This window comes from Chelonia mydas, chromosome 2, assembly GCF_015237465.2.
Source record: "Chelonia mydas isolate rCheMyd1 chromosome 2, rCheMyd1.pri.v2, whole genome shotgun sequence".
NCBI classification, from domain to species: Eukaryota; Metazoa; Chordata; order Testudines; family Cheloniidae; genus Chelonia; species Chelonia mydas.
In genome coordinates this window covers 135618872-135640354 of record NC_057850.1, presented here as the reverse complement: position 1 = coordinate 135640354, position 21483 = coordinate 135618872, and the positions used below count along the sequence as shown (strand labels likewise).

Here is a 21483-nt window from a genome sequence, read left to right as displayed (position 1 = left end):
TTGTCCATTCCACTACCTAAAGACAGACACTTTGCATTATATTATCAATATGGCAGCATAAAGCTTTGCTATTATAGACCCTCCCCACACATACATTCACACACTCATCAAGAGGCTCAGAGCCATCCTTTCTGATTCCTCATCCAGAGTCCCATCTGACTCTGGTTCAGTCACATTAGAAAATGAATAAACCAACTAGTTTCCCTGTTGCCTGCTTGGAAAATTGTTCTTTGCCTCGACCGCTTATTCTGTGTAACCTCACAAATATGCAAAAACAACACATTGAGCTCAATGGGAGTTGCATCTGATACACCAGTGCTGAATATGGTCCATAATGGGAGAACAGGTAGTTCACAGTCTGAGCGGAGTGACTCGAGCAGGCAAAAAGCAGTCAAGGAGGAGAGGCCTTAGGGGGATGCAGAAGTGTAGGGTTAGGTCAGAATGAGATTTTGCCTGTCTGCAGACACCAGGATAAACTACCCTGTACTCATCCAGTCCAACACGAATCATTCCAGATGGGATATTGTAGGTTCTCACCCATTCATTGAGAAGAAACATTAAATCAGCTTCTTTAAAAAATTTCCCCACTTCTGAAAGTAACACTGACTTACGGCTTGGCTACAACTTGAGAGTTACAGCGCATTAAAGGAGCCCCGGGCGCACTAGCTCACCACCCGTCCACACTGGCAAGGCACGTAGAGCGCTCTGACTCCGCGGCTACAGTACTGCTGGTACTCCACGTCGGCGAGTGGAATAACGTTTTGTGCGCCCCCGCTGGAGCACCGCAGCATCAGTGTGAATGCCCTGGTCTGTTACTGCACTCTGATCGACCTCCAGAAGTGTCCCACAATGCCTGTGCTAGCCACTCTGGTCATCACTTTTTGAACTCTACTGCCCTGCCCTCAGGTGACCAATTGTCAGACCCACCCTTTAAATTCTCTGGGAATTTTGAAATCCCCTTCCTGTTTGCTCAGCCAGGCGTGGAGTGCTCTTAGTGCATCTTTCCAGGTGACCATGCCTCCACCCACCAGGCGAGCCCCGGTATGGAGCAATGGCGAGGTGCTGGACCTCATCATTTTTTGTGGGGAGGAAGCTGTCCAATCCCAACTGCACTCCAGCCATAGGAATTACGATACCTTCGGGCAGATATCAAGGAATATGATGGAAAGGGGCCATGACCGGGACGCACTGCAGTACAGGGTTAAAGTGAAGGAGCTGCGGAATGCCTACCACGAAGCCCACGAGGCAAACCGCCTCTCTAGTGCTGCCCCCGTGACCTGCCATTTCTACAAAGAGCTGGACGCAATACTTGGGGGTGACGGCACCTCCATTCTGAGTACCACCATCAACACTTCAGAGCCGAGTTCAACGAGGCAGGAGGAGGAGGAGGAAAGTGGGAGCAAGGGTGCTGAGGCAGAGGAAGACACCCCAGAATCCCTAGATGCATGCAACCAGGAGCTGTTCTCAAGCCAGGAGGAAGGTAGCCAGTCGCGGTGGCTGGTGCTTGGGGAAGGACGAATACCAGTGGAGGTTCCTGGTAAGCAGCTTTTATTCTGGGAAGGAAGTTAGTTGGCGCGGGCTCTTGGGGTGAGGAGGGTTAGGGCTGCATGCATGCCTAGATGCGGAATAGGGCATTGATGTGCTCTCTCACATCGCGGTAATCAGCCTCAGTGATCTCTTCAAAGGTCTAATCCAGAACTTAGGCAATGCGCTTGCGCAGTTTTCTGGAGAGAGCCACTGTGTCCCAGTAAAGCTAACTTGTCCGTGCCAGTGTGCTGTGAGAGGCGGGGGGACCACTGCTGCACACAGGCAAGCTGCATATGGGCCAGGGCAGAAGCTGCATTGCAGTAGAAGACCCTCCCTTGCTTCCCAGGTCACCCTCAGCAGCAAGATATCTTCCAGGACAAAATCCTATGGAAAATTTGGGGACAGTGTTCAGTATAGGGGCCCCCTGCCCCTGTTGGCTCCCCCCAAGGCACAGAAACCCCGAGGACAGTACAGCTGTGAAACAATCAGTCACGCTTGACCCTGTGCTTACCATTTTGGGGCTCCCGTGGGTTATGTGCGCTTGCTTTGGATGGGCAAATTATGCTACCGTGTAGACTGTGCTTGCCCTTAAGTACAGGCGAATCATTGCTCTGTCTGGTGTGAACAATGCTGCCTCTGTTAGTGTTGCATTTTTCCTTTACAGATGCAACCTTGAGATCTCAGCTATCCGTGTTATCACCAGCCGAAAGACTCCAAAGAATCAGAAAGGGGCCACGTAGAAGCAAGGAAGACATGTTGCATGAAGTAATGCAGCATTCAAGTAACGAAAATCAAAAAGTGCAGGAGTGGTGGGACAGTGAAAGGAGGATCCACCAGCAGAATGAGGAGCACTGGCACAAAAGCGCGGTGCTCCAGCAGCAAAGCATGGATCGGCTGATAAGCATAATGGAGCGCCAAGCAGATTCTATCCAGGCGCTCATAGCCATGTAGGCAGAGCACTACTGCGCCCATCCCCCCCTGCAACCTTGGCCCAAAACTCTTTCCCTTGTGCCCCCATGTCACCTCCAACCCACTTTCCCCAGCATCCGGGTTCTTACCACCACCAGCTGCTTCCAACACCTGTAGCTTCACCACTCAGTCCTGAAAACTTACCCACTGCACTCAACCCCCATCACCATGCAGTATAGCCATCCTGAAGTGCAGCACTCATTGCACAGCACTCCAGACAGGAAGGCTGAGTATGATAACAGGACATACGCAAATCTGTGATTGAACCATTCCCCACCCCACCCCCTTGCCCTTTCTGTTTCCCAAGCAGTTGTGTTTCTTTTCAATAAATGCATTTTGTTTTCAATAAATAGATTTTTTGCCTTTGAAAACATTTTTTATTATTGCATAAAGTGAAAGATACCTTAGCCCAGCAAAGCAACAGGCACTGCAAGTCAGCGTATCAAACACAGATTCCAACTAACATTGGAACCACTGCACTTCACTCCCATGCAGGGCATCAAATATTACCAGTGGCTTTCAACCTCAAATTGCTCCCTCAAGCCATCCCTAATCCTTGCAGCCCCACGCTGGGCCCCTCTCATAGCCCTGCTCTCTGGCTGTTCAAATTCAGCCTCCAGGTGTTGAACCTCCGAGTTCCATGCCTGAGTGAATCTTTCACCCTTCCCTTCACAAATGTTATGGCGGGTACAGCACGCGGATATAACCACGGGGATGCTGTCATCAGCCATGTCCAGCTTCCCATACAGAGAGCACCAGGGGCCCTTTAAACGGCCAAAAGCACACTCCACAGTCATTCTGCACCGGCTCAGCCTGTTGTTGCACTGCTCCTTGTTGCTGTTTAGGCTCCCTGTGTAGGGTTTCATGAGCCACGGCATGAAAGGGTAAGCGGGGTCTCCAAGGATCACAGTGGGCGTTTCAACTTCCCCTATGGTGATCTTCTGGTCTGGGAAAAAAGTCCCAGCTTGCAGCTTCCTGAACAGGCCAGTGTTCCGAAAGATGTGTGTGTCATGCACCTTTCCGGTCCAGTCTGCGTTAATGTCAATGAAATGCCCACGGTGATCCACAAGCGCCTGGAGAACCATAGAGAAATACTCCTTCTGATTAACGTACTTGGAGGCTAGGTGGGCTGTGGCAGAATTGGAATATGCGTGCCATCTATTGCCCCGCCACAGTTAGGGAAACCCATTTGTGCAAAGCCAGCCACAATGTCATGCACGTTACCCAGAGTCACGGTTCTTCTGAGCAGGATGCGATTAATGGCCCTGCAAACTTGCATCAACACAATTCCAACGGTCGACTTCCCCACTCCAAACTGGTTAGCGACTGATCGGTAGCTGTCTGGAGTTGCCAGCTTCCAGACTGCAATAGCCACCCGCTTCTCCACTGGCAGGGCAGCTCTCAGTCTCGTGTCCTTGCGCCGCAGGGTGAGGGCGAGCTCATCACACAGTCCCATGAAAGTGGCTTTTCTCATCCGGAAGTTCTGCAGCCACTGCTCCTCATCCCAGACGTGCATGACGATGTGATCCCACCACTCAGTGCTTGTTTCCCAAGCCCAAAAGCGGCGTTCTGCAGTGGTGAGCATGTCCGTGAATACCACAAGCAGTCTTGTGTCATATACATTACTCGCTTCAATATCGTCATCGGAGTCCCCACTGTCAGTTTGGATCTTAAGGAGTAACTTGACTGCCAAACGTGATGTGCTGGTGAGACTCGTCAGCATATTCCTCAGCAGTTTGGGCTCCATTCCCGCAGACCGAAAGGGAAGACAGAGCGCGCAGTACAAAAACCGTTGAAAGATGGCACCAAATGTGGATGGAAGCACAGGGAATGCTGGGATGCGAACCAATGCATCAAGGGGCATTGGGACAGGACCCAGAGTGCTCCGCACCCCCCGCCCCTTCCCACAAGCCACAGCGCCAGAATGGGAAGAGGTGCTCTGCGGGATAGCTGCCCATAATGCACCGCTCCCAATGCTGCTGCAAGTGCCGCAAATGTGGCCACGTCAGTGCGCTTGCAGCGGTCAGTGTGGACAGACTGCAGCGCTTTCCCTACTGCGCTTTCCGAAGGCGCGTTTAACTCAAAGCGCTCTACATCTGCAAGGGTCGTCATGCCCTTAGCGAAAGATCCAAAGTCATTCCTGAAACTAGTTCTCCCACATACCAGCACATATAGCTCTACCACCCTAGGTGTTCAGGATCAGAGAATGAGAATGCCACCTCTTTATTACATTAGAAAGTAAACTAGTAACTAGTACTTTCATGTTGGTGTCACAGTTATGACTATATAAAGCTGGAAGACCCTTTCCACTCTAAGTTCCATTTTTTATGTACATACACACACACACACACACACACACACACGCACACCCCTTTCTTTCAAGCATATCATTATTCAGAAAAACAAAGTCATGAGAAGTGTATTACCTTTGTTTATATTTTACAATACGGTCTTTGAACAAATGCTGGAAAAATGAAGTGGGCCTTGTGATTGTTTTTCTAGAAGAACAAATCCCTCAAGAGGGTATCCATGAAGGATTAATTACTATACAGTATCCATGGTGATGCATGGCACTCATAATATTCTTAATTAAATGTGAAGACAATAACACTAGATTCATCTCCAGGGATTAATAGACGCAAAAAAAAAAAAAAAAAAAAGAAGAAGAAGAAGAAGAAGAAAAAAAAAGATTACTTCTATTAGGAATAACTTGTGTTACTGACACTCTACCAAGAAAATACCAAATATTGACTGTATTGACTGTACCTTGGGCTCAGAGCATATGTGCAGTGTTGTTAATGTGCACTATGACTTTTACACACTATTGTTGCATGTACAAACAAAGATTGTGCAATCTAACTTTCCTAATTTGATTATATCGTATCATATTCAAGTAATTATACATCCAGTATGTTGCAAATTGCAATTAAACAAATTACATGAAATTATTACACATGTTTAAAATAATCTGCAATACGATGTGATTACACTATGTGCAAAAATAAATGGTGTTGAAAATTACTTTAAAAACCTAAAGATCATACACAAACATAAACACAGAAAGATCAGGCAAACTGGGACTACATCCTAATGATGAACTATTGCATTAGGTTTCAGATTATGAGTAGGTGAATTTTCTTTTGGGGCTTGTTTCAAAACCATGCTTTTCACTTTGTGCATTTTAAAAATGGCTCTATTTTATTACAGGGAAAATAAGCAAGCTGCAGAAAACTAGATAACTATCAAAGGAAATCAAAGGAAAACTGCTGCCAGGGTTTCAATAAATGTTTTAAGGAGTTCCTCAAGAAAAAAGAGGGTGACAGGTGGTCAACAGCTATTTCCCCTCCAGCTTCTAAATGAGCAATAAACTAAAACTGTTCACCTCCATCTCTCACTTAATGTAGGCACCGTCAAAGCAATGATTTCTTTGCTCAAGTGAAGAGCCCCTTAAGCATGCCCTACATTTTCAAAGCAGTGAGTGAGGTTTTAGCTGTGCAACTCCCATTGACTTTAAAGGAAGTTGCCTGGCAAAAAGACCATGCAATACTATGAAAATTGAGAGGATAATTTCTTCAGTTGAAATAGTTTTATTTAAGAAGCTATGTTTTTGAAACTTAAATGTGTAGTCCAAATCTCAAAACAATGCCGAAAAACACTGCAGTGTTATGACTGTTGTGTTAAACCTATATTTTATGTATGTCTCAAGAATTCTAATGTATCTAGACACTGTGTTGCAAATACAGTAAATTGCATATATTTAAAAGAGGATTGCTTATTTTCACTTGCCTAGTCCATTGTTCAGTGTGTTACATAACATTAATCTTATAACAAAACTGACTTTGGGACTCAGAATATGCTTTTGAAGTTTGTCTGTTTAATGCATTACAGTCGCTTTCACACAGACACGGAAGCATGCGGCTTGCCTACCCAGTTTTAGTACTTGTAACATTCAGGCTGAGCCTGCTTCACAGTAATGGAATGCTTCTACATTAGGGTTTGCATCAGCGTAAATTTATTTGATGTAGACAGGGCCAAGAATGCTGTAGATAACATACAGAAGTCAGAACTCAGGATTCAGCTGGTAAAGAAAACAAACTGGTTTCCAGATATGCTTGTGATGGGGTGTTTACCCTCACACATCCTGGGAAAGATTTAAGAAGGGCCCGATAAGCAAATTTACCTACCTATTTGCACCTGGAGGGTGGTCCAAGCCTAGTTAGAAATAAAACCCAGTGGAGAGCAGGGTGAACCTGTCTGGGGAAGGAGACCTGGAGGAGAAGAGGTGGGAAGTGACCTATCTCTGGGATGCAGCAGGAATAGAAGGCTCAAAAAGAGGAAGGGGAAAAAGCCAGGCACTAGGGGTGAGCTGTAAGCCTGCATGAGATGGGGGCTCTGATGAGTGGGAGCCTGCCTGAACCTTTGAGTAAGGGGAGGAGTGCATCAGCCCCTAGACTGTAGGGTTCCCTGAGGCACTGCAGAGACAATCTAGAGCATCAGAGGTAGGTCTGGAATGAGGTGACTGCGAGCTGAACCTAACTGTGCTGAAGGGTTCAGTTTTGTATACATTTTTGTATATTTTGACTTTGATAAAGGACTGTGTGGTTCTGGAAGGAGCAGGACTCTGTAAAGTGGTCTGGCTGGAGGACCAGAAGATGTGTATGGCCAAAGTGGGCCAAAGGGCAGTGGCTGAACTGAGGCAAAGGTGCAGTAATGCTACATCTGGCCAGGAGGTGACATGTTGGGATGGCAACTTTGCCACCATGTTCTATGTGAAAATACAGACATAAGATTTAAGAATAAATACCATGAACAATTTCAGAGGCCTGCAGCCTTTCCTCAAGTGAGTGGTATCATTGAAGTCAAAGGGACTATTTGTATGAATAGGGCACCATGATCAGGCTATTCATATATTCAATGACAAAAACCCTACATTAGTGGGGAATTAACGTTGTTTGGTGGTAGGTTGCCCCCCTGGCAGAACAATGAGTTGAGCAAAACTCAAACTTCTGAAAATCAGGAAATGCTGCGTTCAAATACCTGCATTATCAGTTCCAAACCTTTGCACTGTGTGTCTTTGGAAACAACATATTAATCTGCCCCAAGATCAGGCAGTAGCCACTTGTCACAACCTTCCACCCACCCCTACAGATTTTTCTCAACAACCAATCCAAGCTTTGCCTGCTATCAGTCCTCATTGCCCAACCTCTCTTCCTTGCCCTGTGTCCCCCCACTGCCCCCGCAAAGTCCTCTGTCTCCAACATGTTCTTAAACACCATTCAGAATTTGGATTCTCCAAAAACTTAATGAGCATTAACCCTTGGGTAAAATTGATCGATTGAGATCATTTTGACCCACATCACAGTAATAGTTTGATCTCTAGATTTGTGCAAAAAACCCAACCAAACAAACAAACAAAAAAAACCCAGAAACAAAACCACACCCACCCACCCAGAAATATTTTGAAAAAAATTCTTCCCCTACCCCCAGGTTATATCTCCAGAACTACTAGCTCAAATGACCCCAAATTTGGAATGCTAACCCTACTCTGCATTCCCACGAGGCACAGCAACCCCAAACCCGTCTCTCCCATCCCCTAATACTCTTCCCTTCCCAGGAAGAATTCACGTCTAGTTTTTTCATACCAAATACTTTGATTACAGTCTATCTGAAAATAAAATTGCCACCTATGACTCACAAATTGTAGCAACCTCCACCCACAGTTTCAAATCTTTGTCATCTTAGGCAGGGGCCTGTGATTCTTTTATCCTTGGATCTGTTAATGGAAGGGTGAGTTTGGCGACATAAAGTTATTGAAAGGAGGCTGTAGGAGGGAAACGAACAGGAAATGAAACAATGGCAAAGATAAGGTGTAGTTATTGTGGTACTGGGGGGACTGTGCCTTTAAGGGCTGTGTCTTCCAGACAGAGTTTGGGCAGGGCACCTTGAAGCTCTTATTGTTATGTACAGCCAGTTGGAAATGACACAGAATAAAACAAAGCTCTTGGAAGCACCTAAAGCATTGATTAATCACTGAACACCATAGAGAATGCCAAGGGTCCTTGGGGAAACAATGGGGAAGCTATTATTTGGGGGGGGGGGGAACCCAGTCTGGCCAACCAAGCTGACAAGGTTTATTCTTCCCTGACAGGAGTCTGGGATCAAAGGGGATATTAAAACCCTAAAGATCCTGGCCTGGGGAAGAAGGAAGAGTTTAGTGGACTGTCAGCAACTGCCCAGGGGAGAAACTGAAAAGACACACCAAAGGAGGGAAAGAATGTGGCAGGGCAGCCTGCTTCGTTCAGGCCACGTGTGGAAGTTAATGGGATAAATGGAACTCATGAAAGCACTCACGGTAAGATGACAGTGTCGTGAAGACCCATGCATACCAGCCTTTTTTGTTTTTGCCCTTTGCTTTCAGTATGAGGTACCTTTGGGTGAATAAATACTGGTTTGTTTGGAAGAAGCTGTTCTTGATTCACTTTAATTAGCTACTGTCACGGGCTCTCCAAGGAAAAGGGCTTACAGTTCCCAATGCATTTGGGTCCGTTGGGAAAAAAGGGGGCTGCAGCCAAGAGATCCAGTCTAGGAACGGCAAGATGCCATGGTTCCACCCAAACATGGGTGAAGGTAGCAAAACCTGGGACTAAGCGGTGTTGAAAGCGCAACTCATTCTGTAATCACGAAAGTAACTCACTGGATTTGGTGGTTTGCAGAGGGTTTTGTGTGAACCAGTTTCACAAGTTTTGAGTTCAAACAAATCTAAATTCTCACAGATGGAATGCTCTGAAAAATGCCAAATGTTGCCTGGTTTCAAGTTAGATAGACATGGTTCCACTGAGAGCCATTAATCTCTCCCTGGAAGACAAACTGTGGCTCAGATGCACTTACAAATCAGCCAAACGTGCTCAAAACTCGCTTGAGGTTTGTAAAAGAAAATGAAATCAGTCACGTTTTTCCTGCTCTTGAGGTGTAGTACATTAATAAAGCTGTGCTAATCTTAAAATTTTACTTGATAAGTATCAAAGAGTAAACCCAGTATCCATGCAATATGTGATTACAAATTCCTAACCACACCCCACTAGAAAAAAGTCAGCCTCTAAATACTGGGATCTGAACATTTGACGAGGCAATGAAGATCCTTATATGACTAGGGCAACAAAACATAGAGGGGATTACAATCCTCTGAGCCTTCCATTCCCCTGACCTAATTTCAAAGTAAATATTGGGGGGAAATAATTCTTTATCATGTGAATTTAGTGTTCCTGAAAGGTATTTTGACATATTTATGGCATAAAAACAGAATTTAGATTAAAAACTTAAAATACTCTTGCAAGAAGGTTGCAGTGCAACCCTACTTTTGTTCTTAGAATTCAGAATACCACACAAGAACCCCAAAACAGAGGGAGAGAAAGCAGGTTGTTCCATAAAAGAGAGGCACAGCTCACCCCAACCTATTCTAAGCTACACACTTACTGCTGAAATCCAGCCCTCACACTTCATTACTGAGCCTTACCAGGAAACCTCCCCTGTCTAAAGTGATAGCTTACAAATCTAACATAATGCTCACTATACCACAGCTATCAACCTGGACTGGATTTGAACTGGTGGTCTTTCAGATTTTGTTCAAATCCAGCCAAGGCTGGGAGCTAATAAAGTTTGCTACCATATGAGGGATGTTCAATAGCCTGTTTGGAATAAGTATTTTGTTTAGATCCTAGTGGACAGGAATCCACATAACAAAAATATGCCATTAACAAGCTCAGCAGGCAGGCCAAGATTTGGATGGTCATGGAAAGTAAACCATTTCCTCATTCTTAGAAATAATCCCCCCCCACAACACCTACGCCCACATCCACACCCACACCCACGCCCACGCCAGGTTTGAGACATATTGCCAGGGCAGCATAAGGAACACCACACTTGCTGTGCTTGATTTCTGAACAAATAGAGATCATTCTCTAGGGCATACTGTCAATCTGGCACCTCTCAGAAACAGTAAATTCACATAGAAAAATAATTTTAAAAGTAAGTAAGGCAGAAGCTCTGGTCTAACCTCCCAGTCCTTCACAAATATCTGTGGGCTTGTTTAATAGAGATTGTAGGCAGCACGAAGGATACTTAACAACACACTAACTGTAGGATAGAGTGTCTGCTGAGTTTTCAACTTGGAACTCTATATTTCCTTTCCACTTGTGCTTTTATATTGCCATCACTAGGAAGGTGTCATGATTCTGAAGGACAGTTCTCCTCCCTCCTGTGAGAGCAATGAAATCCTGGAGGACACTGTATACCGTCCTCCTTAGAAGCAAATATCTCTGGTAGCTTTAGAACAGTGGTTCTAGAACCTATTTGCCATTGTGGGTCACATCCACACAATAGATATACTACCTGCATGGCCCTGAGGATGTCACATGGGTGTAGTTGTGTGTTGATAGGGCCACGGGTTGAGAACTACAGCTTTAGAAGCATTTTGTAATTGCAAAGGAAGCTTGAAGAGATTGAAATGTGGCTGCGAGGATTTATTTCTACGAAGGGATGGAAGCTTTTGCCAATTCTCATGATTTCTATGTGAGCCTCACGCTACAGCCCAACTCGTGGATGTTTACATGAGAATCTGAGCTTTCATTGGAGGGATATGGGAAGGCTCTAGTATTTTCAGTTGTGGAGAAAATACTGAAAATGTGAACCCTAACGGCTCACACCAGAAGGCAAATGTAAAGAAACAAATTATTTTAAATCTCATGATTTTTGAATGTTTGAGGTTGGCGATATCAAGTCAATCTAAGACAGTGTCCACAAACTGTGTGTGGTGGGCATTAAACTATGTGGTTGCCAAGATGTTGGTTTCCATAGGTAAGGTCTACATGAAATATAATTCCCTCCTAATATGACACAATTAAGTAATGAGGTGAAGAAGGGGGCAGCCACCAGGGAGATGGTCTGTCACTGGGCTTGCTGCAGGGAGTTGGACAAAGAAGGAATGAAAGGTTGTAGAGATCTGTACCATCTAGCTATGCTTTTAAATGACATCCATGTATGTTAAAGCTTCTATGTTACCTACATACAGTATTCCTGTGGGTGACTGTTTTTACCATGTAAATTATTCTGTTCTAAGACTCAAATGTTTTCCAGGTATATAAGACCAAATTCAGTTGATCCTAAATTCAGGGAAGCACCTTGGTAGTAGTGGCAATGTTAGGTTTCAGAGGATACTAGTATGTCTACACAGGAAAGAAAACCCCCCAGCTAGTCCTTGTGAACCAACTTGGGCTCAGGCTGTGGGGCTGTTTCATTGCAGTGTAGACTTCCAGGCTCAGGCTGGAGCCTGACCTCTGGGACCCTCCCACTCCACATGTCCTAAGAGGCTGGGCTCCAGCCCGAACCTGGGAATCTACACAGCAATGAAACTGCCCCACAGCCTGAGTCGGCTGGCATGGACCAGCCATGGGTTTTTACCCTATGTCTACACTGCAGGGTAAGACCAGGCTCAAGCCTAACGCCCCTTGTGTCTACATTGCAATTGCCCAGACCCAGGATCCCAGGCCCCTGCAGGGCAGGAGAGTCTGAGCTTGAGTTAAGCCAGGACCCAGTGTCCAATCTCTATTGCTCTGCAGCGCAGACGCAGCCCTGCTTGACTCAGGTCCTGAGATTCAGCCAGAAGTATCTCACAATTCCACTGCACATCTTCCTTAGTCCTCTCTTTCCCAATAATCTGAAATCTACTCTATTGAAAGCCAATCTGCTTTTGAAAATGACAGCAGCTGAGGTCAGAGTTAACCCCTTCTCTTCTGATCACCGATCTGGAAGCAATACTATCAGAGAGCCTCCTGGGTTTGCAATGGAGAGAGAACAGATCAAGCCTTTTGCAAATCAAGCTGCTTCCTGGTAACATGCAGGGCAGGCTGTAATTTTTTCCCACAAAGCACCACAATCCAAGGACTAGAGTGGCCACATTTTGGGGAAGAGGTGGGGGCACTAGGGACTCTGGGATATGGTTACCTTGATTTGGGTCTGTGCACTGCAGTGTGGATGCCAGAGCCCTAGGTTCGAGCATGGGTTAGAAAAGTCTTTTTCTAAAGGGTTTTGCCGAAACCAGTGCCCTTGGGGTCAAAATAGAATTGGCTAATAAGTTATATGCTTGGGGCTGTAAACAGAACTAAATCCCATTGAAGGGATTTTTTCCCCCAACAGAGTCCCAAAAGATTCAGTGCTAGAACATACTTATTTAATTTTAAAAATTAATGAGTTTACAAAAGGGAAAGCTGCATGATTTCAAAAGTTACATATGACACAAAGGGTCAAATTTCAAAATGTAGTCCTTGTGCATGCAACCACTTGAGCATACGCATTTTCAGACAGAATCAGCATAATCAGAGCCCTACCTCAATGACTTAAAGCCACAGTAACTCCAATTATTTTAAATTAGTTACTCCAGATTTACACTGCTGTAACAGAGATTATTATACTTGGGGCTGCAAATACTTTTGTGCATGCAAATCAACCACAACTCATTTCTGTGTAATGTTTATTGTGTGTGTTACAACTTGTAAGTGATAGTACAGAAACCCTGGGAAAGCAGATGATCCTGCTCACACAAATGGAAGCTAGATTGAGGTTCCTTTGAAAATAATGCTTAGTTTCCAATGATTACATTTACAGACCACAAGAAAACTTAAAGAGGTGAATGCACCAGATACACAGAATATACTAACAGTAAATGTAAAAATCATCAGTCCATATAGAATCAAAATGAAAGATACTACACTAATGTCATCGAATGAGGAAAGGTTTCTTAAAATTTGTTTAGTAATGTGAAAGGTGAATGTGGAGAGACAAAGTCTTTTGCTTTTGTTTTTTATTTTGTTTAAAATTCTCCAGGAATGTATCACTGTTTATTACAAAAGATTGCAAATGTGTGAAAACCGGCACAGAAAATTAACTTCAGTTTTCTGGGTAAATAACAGGGTTAATATTGGGTGACTGGAGGACTGAAGAAAAGCAATAAATAGAGAAAATTAAGAGCATTAAAAGTAAAAGCAGTTTCATGCTATGGTTTATTTAATTAACTGTACATGAATAGAACATATAGCATGCACACGCATGCATGTATGTGTCTATCTTCTACCACATTAGCTTACTTTAACAGAAAGCCTCACATTTACACTTAATTTATTATTAACAAATATCTACCTTCCCAACAACTACAATTTTCATATACTTGAGTGGTCCAAAATTCATGCGAAAAATTGGTAAAAATAGCATTTATAAAACCCAGGAATTTTTCTGTAAAAATTGGCAAAAACTGAAAATGAAGGGCTTTGTAGACAGAGTATTGAAACAGGCATTGCCACAGTGGATCAGACCAGTGTTTCACCTAGTGCAGTATTTTGTCTTTTACAGTGGCCAGTACTAGTTGTTTCAGAGGAAGGTGCAAAAAACTCTTCAATAAGCAGTTATGGAATAACCTGCCCCAAAGGGAAGTTACCTCCAAAAGTTAGAAGTTGGATTTTGGGGGTGTTTTATCAGTTTGATAATAGCACATGCAATAAGTATTTAAAAGTTAATTTTATAAACATAATATACCTATTAAATTCTGTAACACAAAATAGAGCATGTGTGTGTGAAAGAGACACACACACACACACTTAAAATATCTCAAAGTGCATCCCAACGCAATCAGCTGAACACTGCTAGTATAACGTTTACACAGGAACGTGAAACAGCCTTATGCACTGAACAAAAAGTTGCACACAGACATGAATATTAGAATCTGTTTTACTGAGGTTGAAAGGTGATGCATATTGGCCAAGCCACCATTTTCTCCCACTTGCCCCACAGCAAAATGTCATGAAAGCTTTTAACTTTAAGGGTCTCGCAAAAAACAAACAAACAAAAAACAAAAAAAACCTTTAATTTTAATCTAATCTGATGGACAGCTCCTCTGAAAATTCATCACCCTTCATACGATGCATTTCATTGTCCTCATTTGATATGACCAGAAGTCCTGGGACAGGACTTGAACACCACTTTGTGTCAGAGATAGATAAGACTTAATAAAGTTAGTTTTGAAGACACTAGGATTTCACCAGAGATGAATTTGGCCCATGGTTTTCAAATAATGTTTTACTTACCAGTAAAGCTGCTTAAAACTTCTGCAGAAACAGGACAAATCTCCATTGTACTAAATTGCAGTGCAGGCAACTCATTTATCTCAGCAAGTCCTCAGACGAATTGTTATGTAACTTTACCAAGCTTATTCACTAACATATTCAAAACTCATGCCTTGGCTATATATAACGTGGCTTTAGTTATGCATCATAACTTGGATGAGAAATTCCAGAGTATGTTTAATTTACATAAGCAATTCATATCACATGAATTATGGCATAATAGTGACCAAAATCAATCAGACTTAAAATACATTATTTTAAGCTCACCTTCACAAAAATGGTACCACAGATTCAGTTAAATCAATGCCATTTTTATTTTAAGATTTAAAATTGATTTGATAATCATAAGAAAACAAGTTCATTATAAAATTAATGCTAACTACTGCCCTTGCCATTGAAAAGCACAAAACAATTTACCATAAAAGAGAATTTTTTTTTGCTGAGGTTCACTGCTTAAAAAGTTATTTTCTATAATAAATGGCTTTTCTCAGCATAATTCTGAGAACTAATCAGATGAACTTCAAGAAAATATCAAACCATTGCCTCAAGTAATGTTCTGAAAATTAAAGTTACATTGCATTAAATTCAAAAAGTGGATTACAATTTTTAATGAATGCTATTTTTTTGCATATTAAAAAGAGCATATTTTCCATTTACTATAAAATATGATTTTCAATTACATCAATTTTACTGACTCACAAATCTTTTATGTGATAAACAGCTTTGGTTTTAATGCTCATTACAATGCAGGCCTATCATCTAGAAGACAAGTAGTATGCATACATATTTCACAGATGGCTGAAAATCAGCAAACACCTGGATTGTGCTAGTTAAACGGTTTTTCTCCTCAATTCATTTTCATCTGAATATAACGCTCTGCGATAAACTCAGTCAAAAATTTCAATATTAAAACACAGATTTTATTAGCTGAAAACTCACTACATGAGCTAAAAATGCCCTCATAAAACTCAACCTTTTGAAGCAAAAATGTAGCTTAATTTATTTTTGCATCTTAGAGTGGCAGCTTTTAAGAAAAAGTCACTAATACACTTTAGCAATCCACGAAAAACCTTCCTTTTGGAATGAAAATGCAACCTGGGTAAAACATAGTGTGAAGAGGTTTGTGTATTGGTGAAAAAAATTGCAGCAGAGTCAGAATGAGACATGTCATGAGGAGTGGGGGGAAAAGAGAGGGAGTGAGTGTGCTGTGAGAGGCACGGTTTGCTTTCAGTGAAATTTTATTAAGTTTTAAAGCCTGTTAATCTACCAACATACACAGAAAATAATTTTGGAAAACCTAAAAGAATCAAAAAGATGTAAAGTGACTTAGACATACTATGCCCACTGCCACCTTTATGTGAGTATTTGTCTGGCTAGCTGGAAGAAAAGGGGCATTTTGCCCAGGGTTACCAGGTGTCAGGTTTTCAACTGGAACACCTGGTTGAAGAGGGCAGTGCTGACCAGGCTGTTAAAAGTCCAGTTTGGGGCACAGGCAGGCTCCCTACCCGGCTCTGTGTAACTCCCAGGAAGCTGCTGGCATCTTCCTCTGGCTCCTAGGCAGCGGGATGAGCATGGGGGCTTTGCGTGCTGCCCCCACCCCCAGTGCCAGCTCAGCAGGAACTGAGGCCAATGGGAGCTGAGGAGGTGGTGTCTGCATGTACAGGCAGCACGCAGAGCCTCTGCTTAGAAGCCAGAGGGAGACGCCGGCAGGTTCCTGGGTGCCGCCTGAGGTAAGCACCGCCCAGAGCTGGGGTTATAGGGTCAAGGGGAGAGGGGCATAGATGCGGTGATGGGGGTACCAGGTGGTGGTGGGGGCATGGGGTAGGAGGCATAGGGGGAAGGGGCACCAGGTGGTGGGGGCATGGGGTGAGGGCCCCAGTTGTGGGACGAGGGCACCAGCTGGGTAGAGGGATTTAGGGGTGGGGGCAACAGCTGGGAGAAAGGCACTGGACACAAAGGTGTACAGACTCTAAAACATGAAGTATTTCCTGATCTGGTCAACTGGGAGATTGTATCCTAGCTGCATTTGTTGGAATGTTTTCACTGCTCTGTTAAAGAGATCAGACAATATGCACACCATTGTCCATCCAGTTTTACTATATGAATAGAATTCTTATCTTCAGGAGGTGATTAAACTACGATGTACCTGGAGGAATTTAATGGATTTAAACTGTAGTATCTTAGCTACCAGAACCAATAATATCTGCCTATGAATAGCCATAATGCCTGCGTGTAAGTGTCAGGGAAAAGGAAACAATACATTCTGTGAAGCAGATGGCAGATGTAGTTTATGGTTTTTAAGGACTGTTTTACATTAATGGAAAATCAATATAGTCACATATTCAGCAAATTTATACCAACTTTTGAGTGAGGAGTGAAGTTTATTAAGGGGAAAATTGAAGGGTTTGGGGCTTTTGTTGTTGTTTTGCCATTTATGCTATAATAATAAGTATTTTGCTGTGAGAACTAAGAGATATTTTATGGGATTTTTATTTTCTGTGAAAACGTGGAATAATCTATTACGTAAGAAAAACAAAGCACTTCTATGTTCACATACTATATTTGTTTGTATTAGAAAATTTTATTTTGCAGACCATTAAGGGCTCAAATATGGCACCTAACAGTCCATGCATCACTAGGGGAAAGGGAAGAGGCCAAGTGTTGCTCTTAGAGGCATCTCATTATTGTAAGGAATAACACTCCAGAGATGCAGGGTGGAGTGCATTGGCTAGCAGAGCTTACTATGTGCTAGAAAAAGTGTAGCCAGCTTCCCCACATCGAAGCTGCATCAATGTGCCCTATCCACACAGATTCTGTTGTCATCCCTCCTACCCTCCTTAACACAACTCCTAGAATTATGTCTGCCACCTTGTACAAATGAGAAGGGCAGAGTAAGGCCTACCTGTTCCCTCTTCTCTCTCTAGTGTATCCATGCAGGACTACCATGGAAACTATTCTCAAAGTGGCAACAGCTGTATAAAAATCACGTAATGGTGACCTGCAAAGAAAAATCATTCATTTTCATTTTGTCCTTCATTATGTACAAAGGTAGCCTCAAATTATGTTTTTAAACCACAGACTTTTCTAATTGTCTTTTATAATTGTTTGAAACATCAGGTCTTTGCTTCTCCATCTTGCCTAATGAAGTTATACAAGTTCTTTGGAGAATATGAAAATGAGGCTACACTACCTGTAACCTGAGCTGAAGCTCCTCCTCCCACTATATATAGGGAATGACATGCTGAGTGTTAGATACACAGGGAAAGAACCTGAACTCAGTTTGAGTGAGGAAGAATTGCAGCTCAGTGTACAGCCTCATATGGCACCACTCTTCAGCCCTCCAAAGACCATGCCAAGGTCCTCCAGGAAAGAGAGGGACATGAGGTCTTGATATTTATGATTCTGTAATCTAAGGAACAGCAATAAAAACAATCCAGTAACTCTGTTTACATAATAGAACAAAATAAAAATGTTCAGGAATACATGAAAATGGTACATAAGGAACTGAGGAAATACTTGCTTTTCACTTAGATTTGTCTAGCTTTTACTCATTTTGCAGTCCTTCCCTCTTGTTCTTGTATTTCAGGAGAACATTACCTCTCAGCATCTTCTTTCTCCACAGCTCAATCCACTACAGCCCTTTTAGGGCTCTAAGCAACCAACTTCTCACAAAAGTGTCTCGATTACAAATTACTTCTGGTTCACTAAAACTCCACCAAAAGATCCAAGAACTTGCCACCACTTATAACCTTCCAACACCCTTAATTATTAATATATAATGTCTTGGGACTGGTTGCAAATTAATTTTGCAAAGTTACCTTACTACTAGAGATCTTTTATTAAACAATAATAAACAAAACAAAACAAACAGTAAGTTAAACAATTTCAGCTTTGAAAGCTGAACAAGCATGAATTAAAAAATACAGGTATGAAGTCAGCAATACTGTTGGAGTACATATGTGAGTTATTTTTATTTAGGTATAAATTACAATAGGCTTACTAAATATAGCAGCATCTTTGTTGAATTCATCGTATTCTTAGAAAGGAAACCACGTGGTGAAATATTGCCTCTTTTGTTATGTTTTACATTGATGAGCTTCCCCACTGTGAAGATAAAACACCCACTCATGCTCCCACACTGGTAACATTACATTAACAACCACTGTAACCCAGGACTAACTCAACTGAATTCAATGGAGTCACACTGGTGTAAAATCAATGTGAGAGGAGAATGAAGCTCTTTGTTGCCTCCAAATAAAGGATCTACTTAGTCAGTGATGGCCAGATTATTAAAGGTATTTAGGCACCTCAAGATGCAGATAGGAACCTCATGGTATTTTCAAAAGTTCCTAGACACTTAACTCCATAAATTTTGAATGGGTTTTGAAAACTGCACTAAATGCCTATCTGCATCTTTAGTCACCTAAATACCTTTTAAAATCTGGCCCTGAGGCTCTGTTTGAGTGCCATTAGGACACACACATTTGTATTAGACAGGGTTGTACACATTTACCACAAGAAAAAGAGGGAATAGTTAAAAGGAAAGTAGCTGACTAATCTTATAAAACAAAAGAAGTCAGACTAGAACATGTATAGCGATGATGTATCCCTGTAACCCTCTTTCCTGATGAAAATACACAAACTTATCAAGATTCACAATATCCAAACATAGCCCCAACTATCTGGAGATATCTAGAGATATAGGACATGAACTTATAAGCTCTATACCTCCAAGTCCTGGAAGGTCTAGAATACCCACAACTCCCACTGACTTTAGTAGGGGCCAAGAGACTTCAGCACCTCAAAGAAACAGACATAAGACATGGGTAATTTATGGACAGTCCAGAACACCAAGTATGTGTCCTAACTAATTTATGGTTTTAAATCTCAGAGATACTAAATCTAAAGTAATAAAGTTAATGCAATAAAACTATCCCCACTCTAACCGTCAAATATCTTTCTGCTTTAGCTATAATTTAGGATAGTATATTTTCCATACTTTTTCAGCTAAAGTGTATCCAACTTTTTACAACAAATCATAATTAATTGATAAGAGTTTGCATAGTTAGATGTCAACAGGGATATTTTAAAATTAAGCAAGTGGTAACTTAGGTAATATCACAGGAAATTTTTTTGACTTTTTACAGCTATCATATTTACCTATAATTCTAGATGTTGTCTTCATGTCTAATCAAGGAAGTTGGTTCAACTGTGTCCAGCCATGTATAGGTCTCTCCTCTGGTGTCTGTGCCTTGTCATGGCAGGACAGCTTGCATGCTTTAAAGATCCCCAGAGTCTGTGTCGACAGGGGCTTTATGCTCCATCAAGGACTGAGTGTAGGGGAGGGAGCAGACAAAACAGACACCCCGATCCTCCAGGTTGGGGATTAGGCACAGAGCTAACAACCCTGTCCCCTAAAAAATAAAATGTTATGGAAACAGCAGCAGAGAAATTGACCATTACTGTGTGTTATTTGCTTTCAGGAGTCAATGACCCGTACGACTGCCAGTGGCGAAAGCCGAAAGGAAGCCACTGGAATGAAGACTGAAGTGCTCAACACCAAGACAAAAATCAGACTTGGTTTTTGGAATGTACAGATAATGTACGAAACAGGGAAGCTAGCTCAGCTCAAAGCAGAGATGCGACGCTACAGCATAGGTGTGCATAATAGTGTAAGAATATTGTACCTCCAAGTACAAATTCTAAGCACTCATTACAGAACTTTGAAATGACTGTGTACCCCATCTTGCCACATACCATCATCCTTCCCTTATCAACTTTCTGATGGATCTGCCTATCTCCTTCCCAACAATGTCTCTAGGTCTTTCCTCATCCCATCTACCCCTTTCTTGCTGCCTAATTGCCACATCCTCTGTTGTTTGTCCAGATGACACCTGCTTCCTTGGGTGGGCAAGCAGCTCCTCTATGTTGTACTCCAGTGGCTAGCAATTCCTGGGGCTGCCACAACAACTGTGGAGTCAGCAGGCAACTGGATGGGGATGTAACTTCAAGGATGCTGCAGGCTCTTTTTGTGTGACCCTCCAATCACCAGCCAGAGCGCTCTGCAGTGAGTGCCAAGATTTAGTGGTGTTGACTTTCCCTTGCTGCTCCTCTGCTCTTCCCTCTGATATATTCCAGTGCCTCCTTCCCCCCCCCCACACACACACATCGGCTCTCTTCTCCTGTAGGCCCATTTGCCAGGGGACAGCCACATGCCTTGGAACTTTCCAGCAGTAGAAGTTCCAGCAGGGATCCCTGTACTCCCAAAATGTACAGAGGCTGCTGGGCACAGAGGAGAATTGTACATTCAGAAAACCTTCAGAGTCCCCAAACTTCAGCAGGGACACAAGCACTGAGAGAAGAGAAGAATATGCAAACAGAACTCCATGTATGTTCTCCTGTATGCGTTAACACTTTCCTGGGTTGCGCATGCATGTAAATGATGGCCTAAAGGAGTAGGTTGCCCTCTATTATTATACAATAGTATTTAGTATTTTCCTTTGGTTTATTGTTTTGTAAAACTGAAGATTAACTTCCTGCAAAAATAAAATTAGTGAGATTTTAATGTCAATTTTTCTTTAGGCCAACTCAGCGAGTTGGTTCATGCTCTTTAAAGCTCTAAATGATTGGGGACTACTATATAAGAAACAGTGACTCTCCTATCTAGAGTGCAAAACATTAAAACTCAACATTTTCACTCAAGTGATACCAGTACTATTGTATCTTCTTGATACAAAATGATACTGCTTTCACTGCAGGTATAAATGAGTGGTGAATGTTGAAGTTTTAAAGATGCTCACTGTTACGTGCCAGCTTG

General features: G+C 42.7%; 1 protein-coding gene across 4 annotated transcripts in view; it reads right to left on the bottom strand.

Annotated features, from left to right (window-relative positions):
• CTNND2 (catenin delta 2) overlaps positions 1–21483 on the bottom strand; it is a 1164839-nt gene that overhangs the window by 1023068 nt on the left and 120288 nt on the right. The window contains exon 2 of one of the 4 annotated variants that reach the window (XM_037893327.2): positions 17569–17664. The exons of the other annotated variants lie outside the window; for them this stretch is intronic. Coding sequence (XP_037749255.1) covers positions 17569–17599 — 31 coding nt within the window. The 5' untranslated portion in view covers positions 17600–17664. The remainder of the gene's footprint in view (positions 1–17568; positions 17665–21483) is intronic. 4 annotated transcript variants of the gene reach the window in all.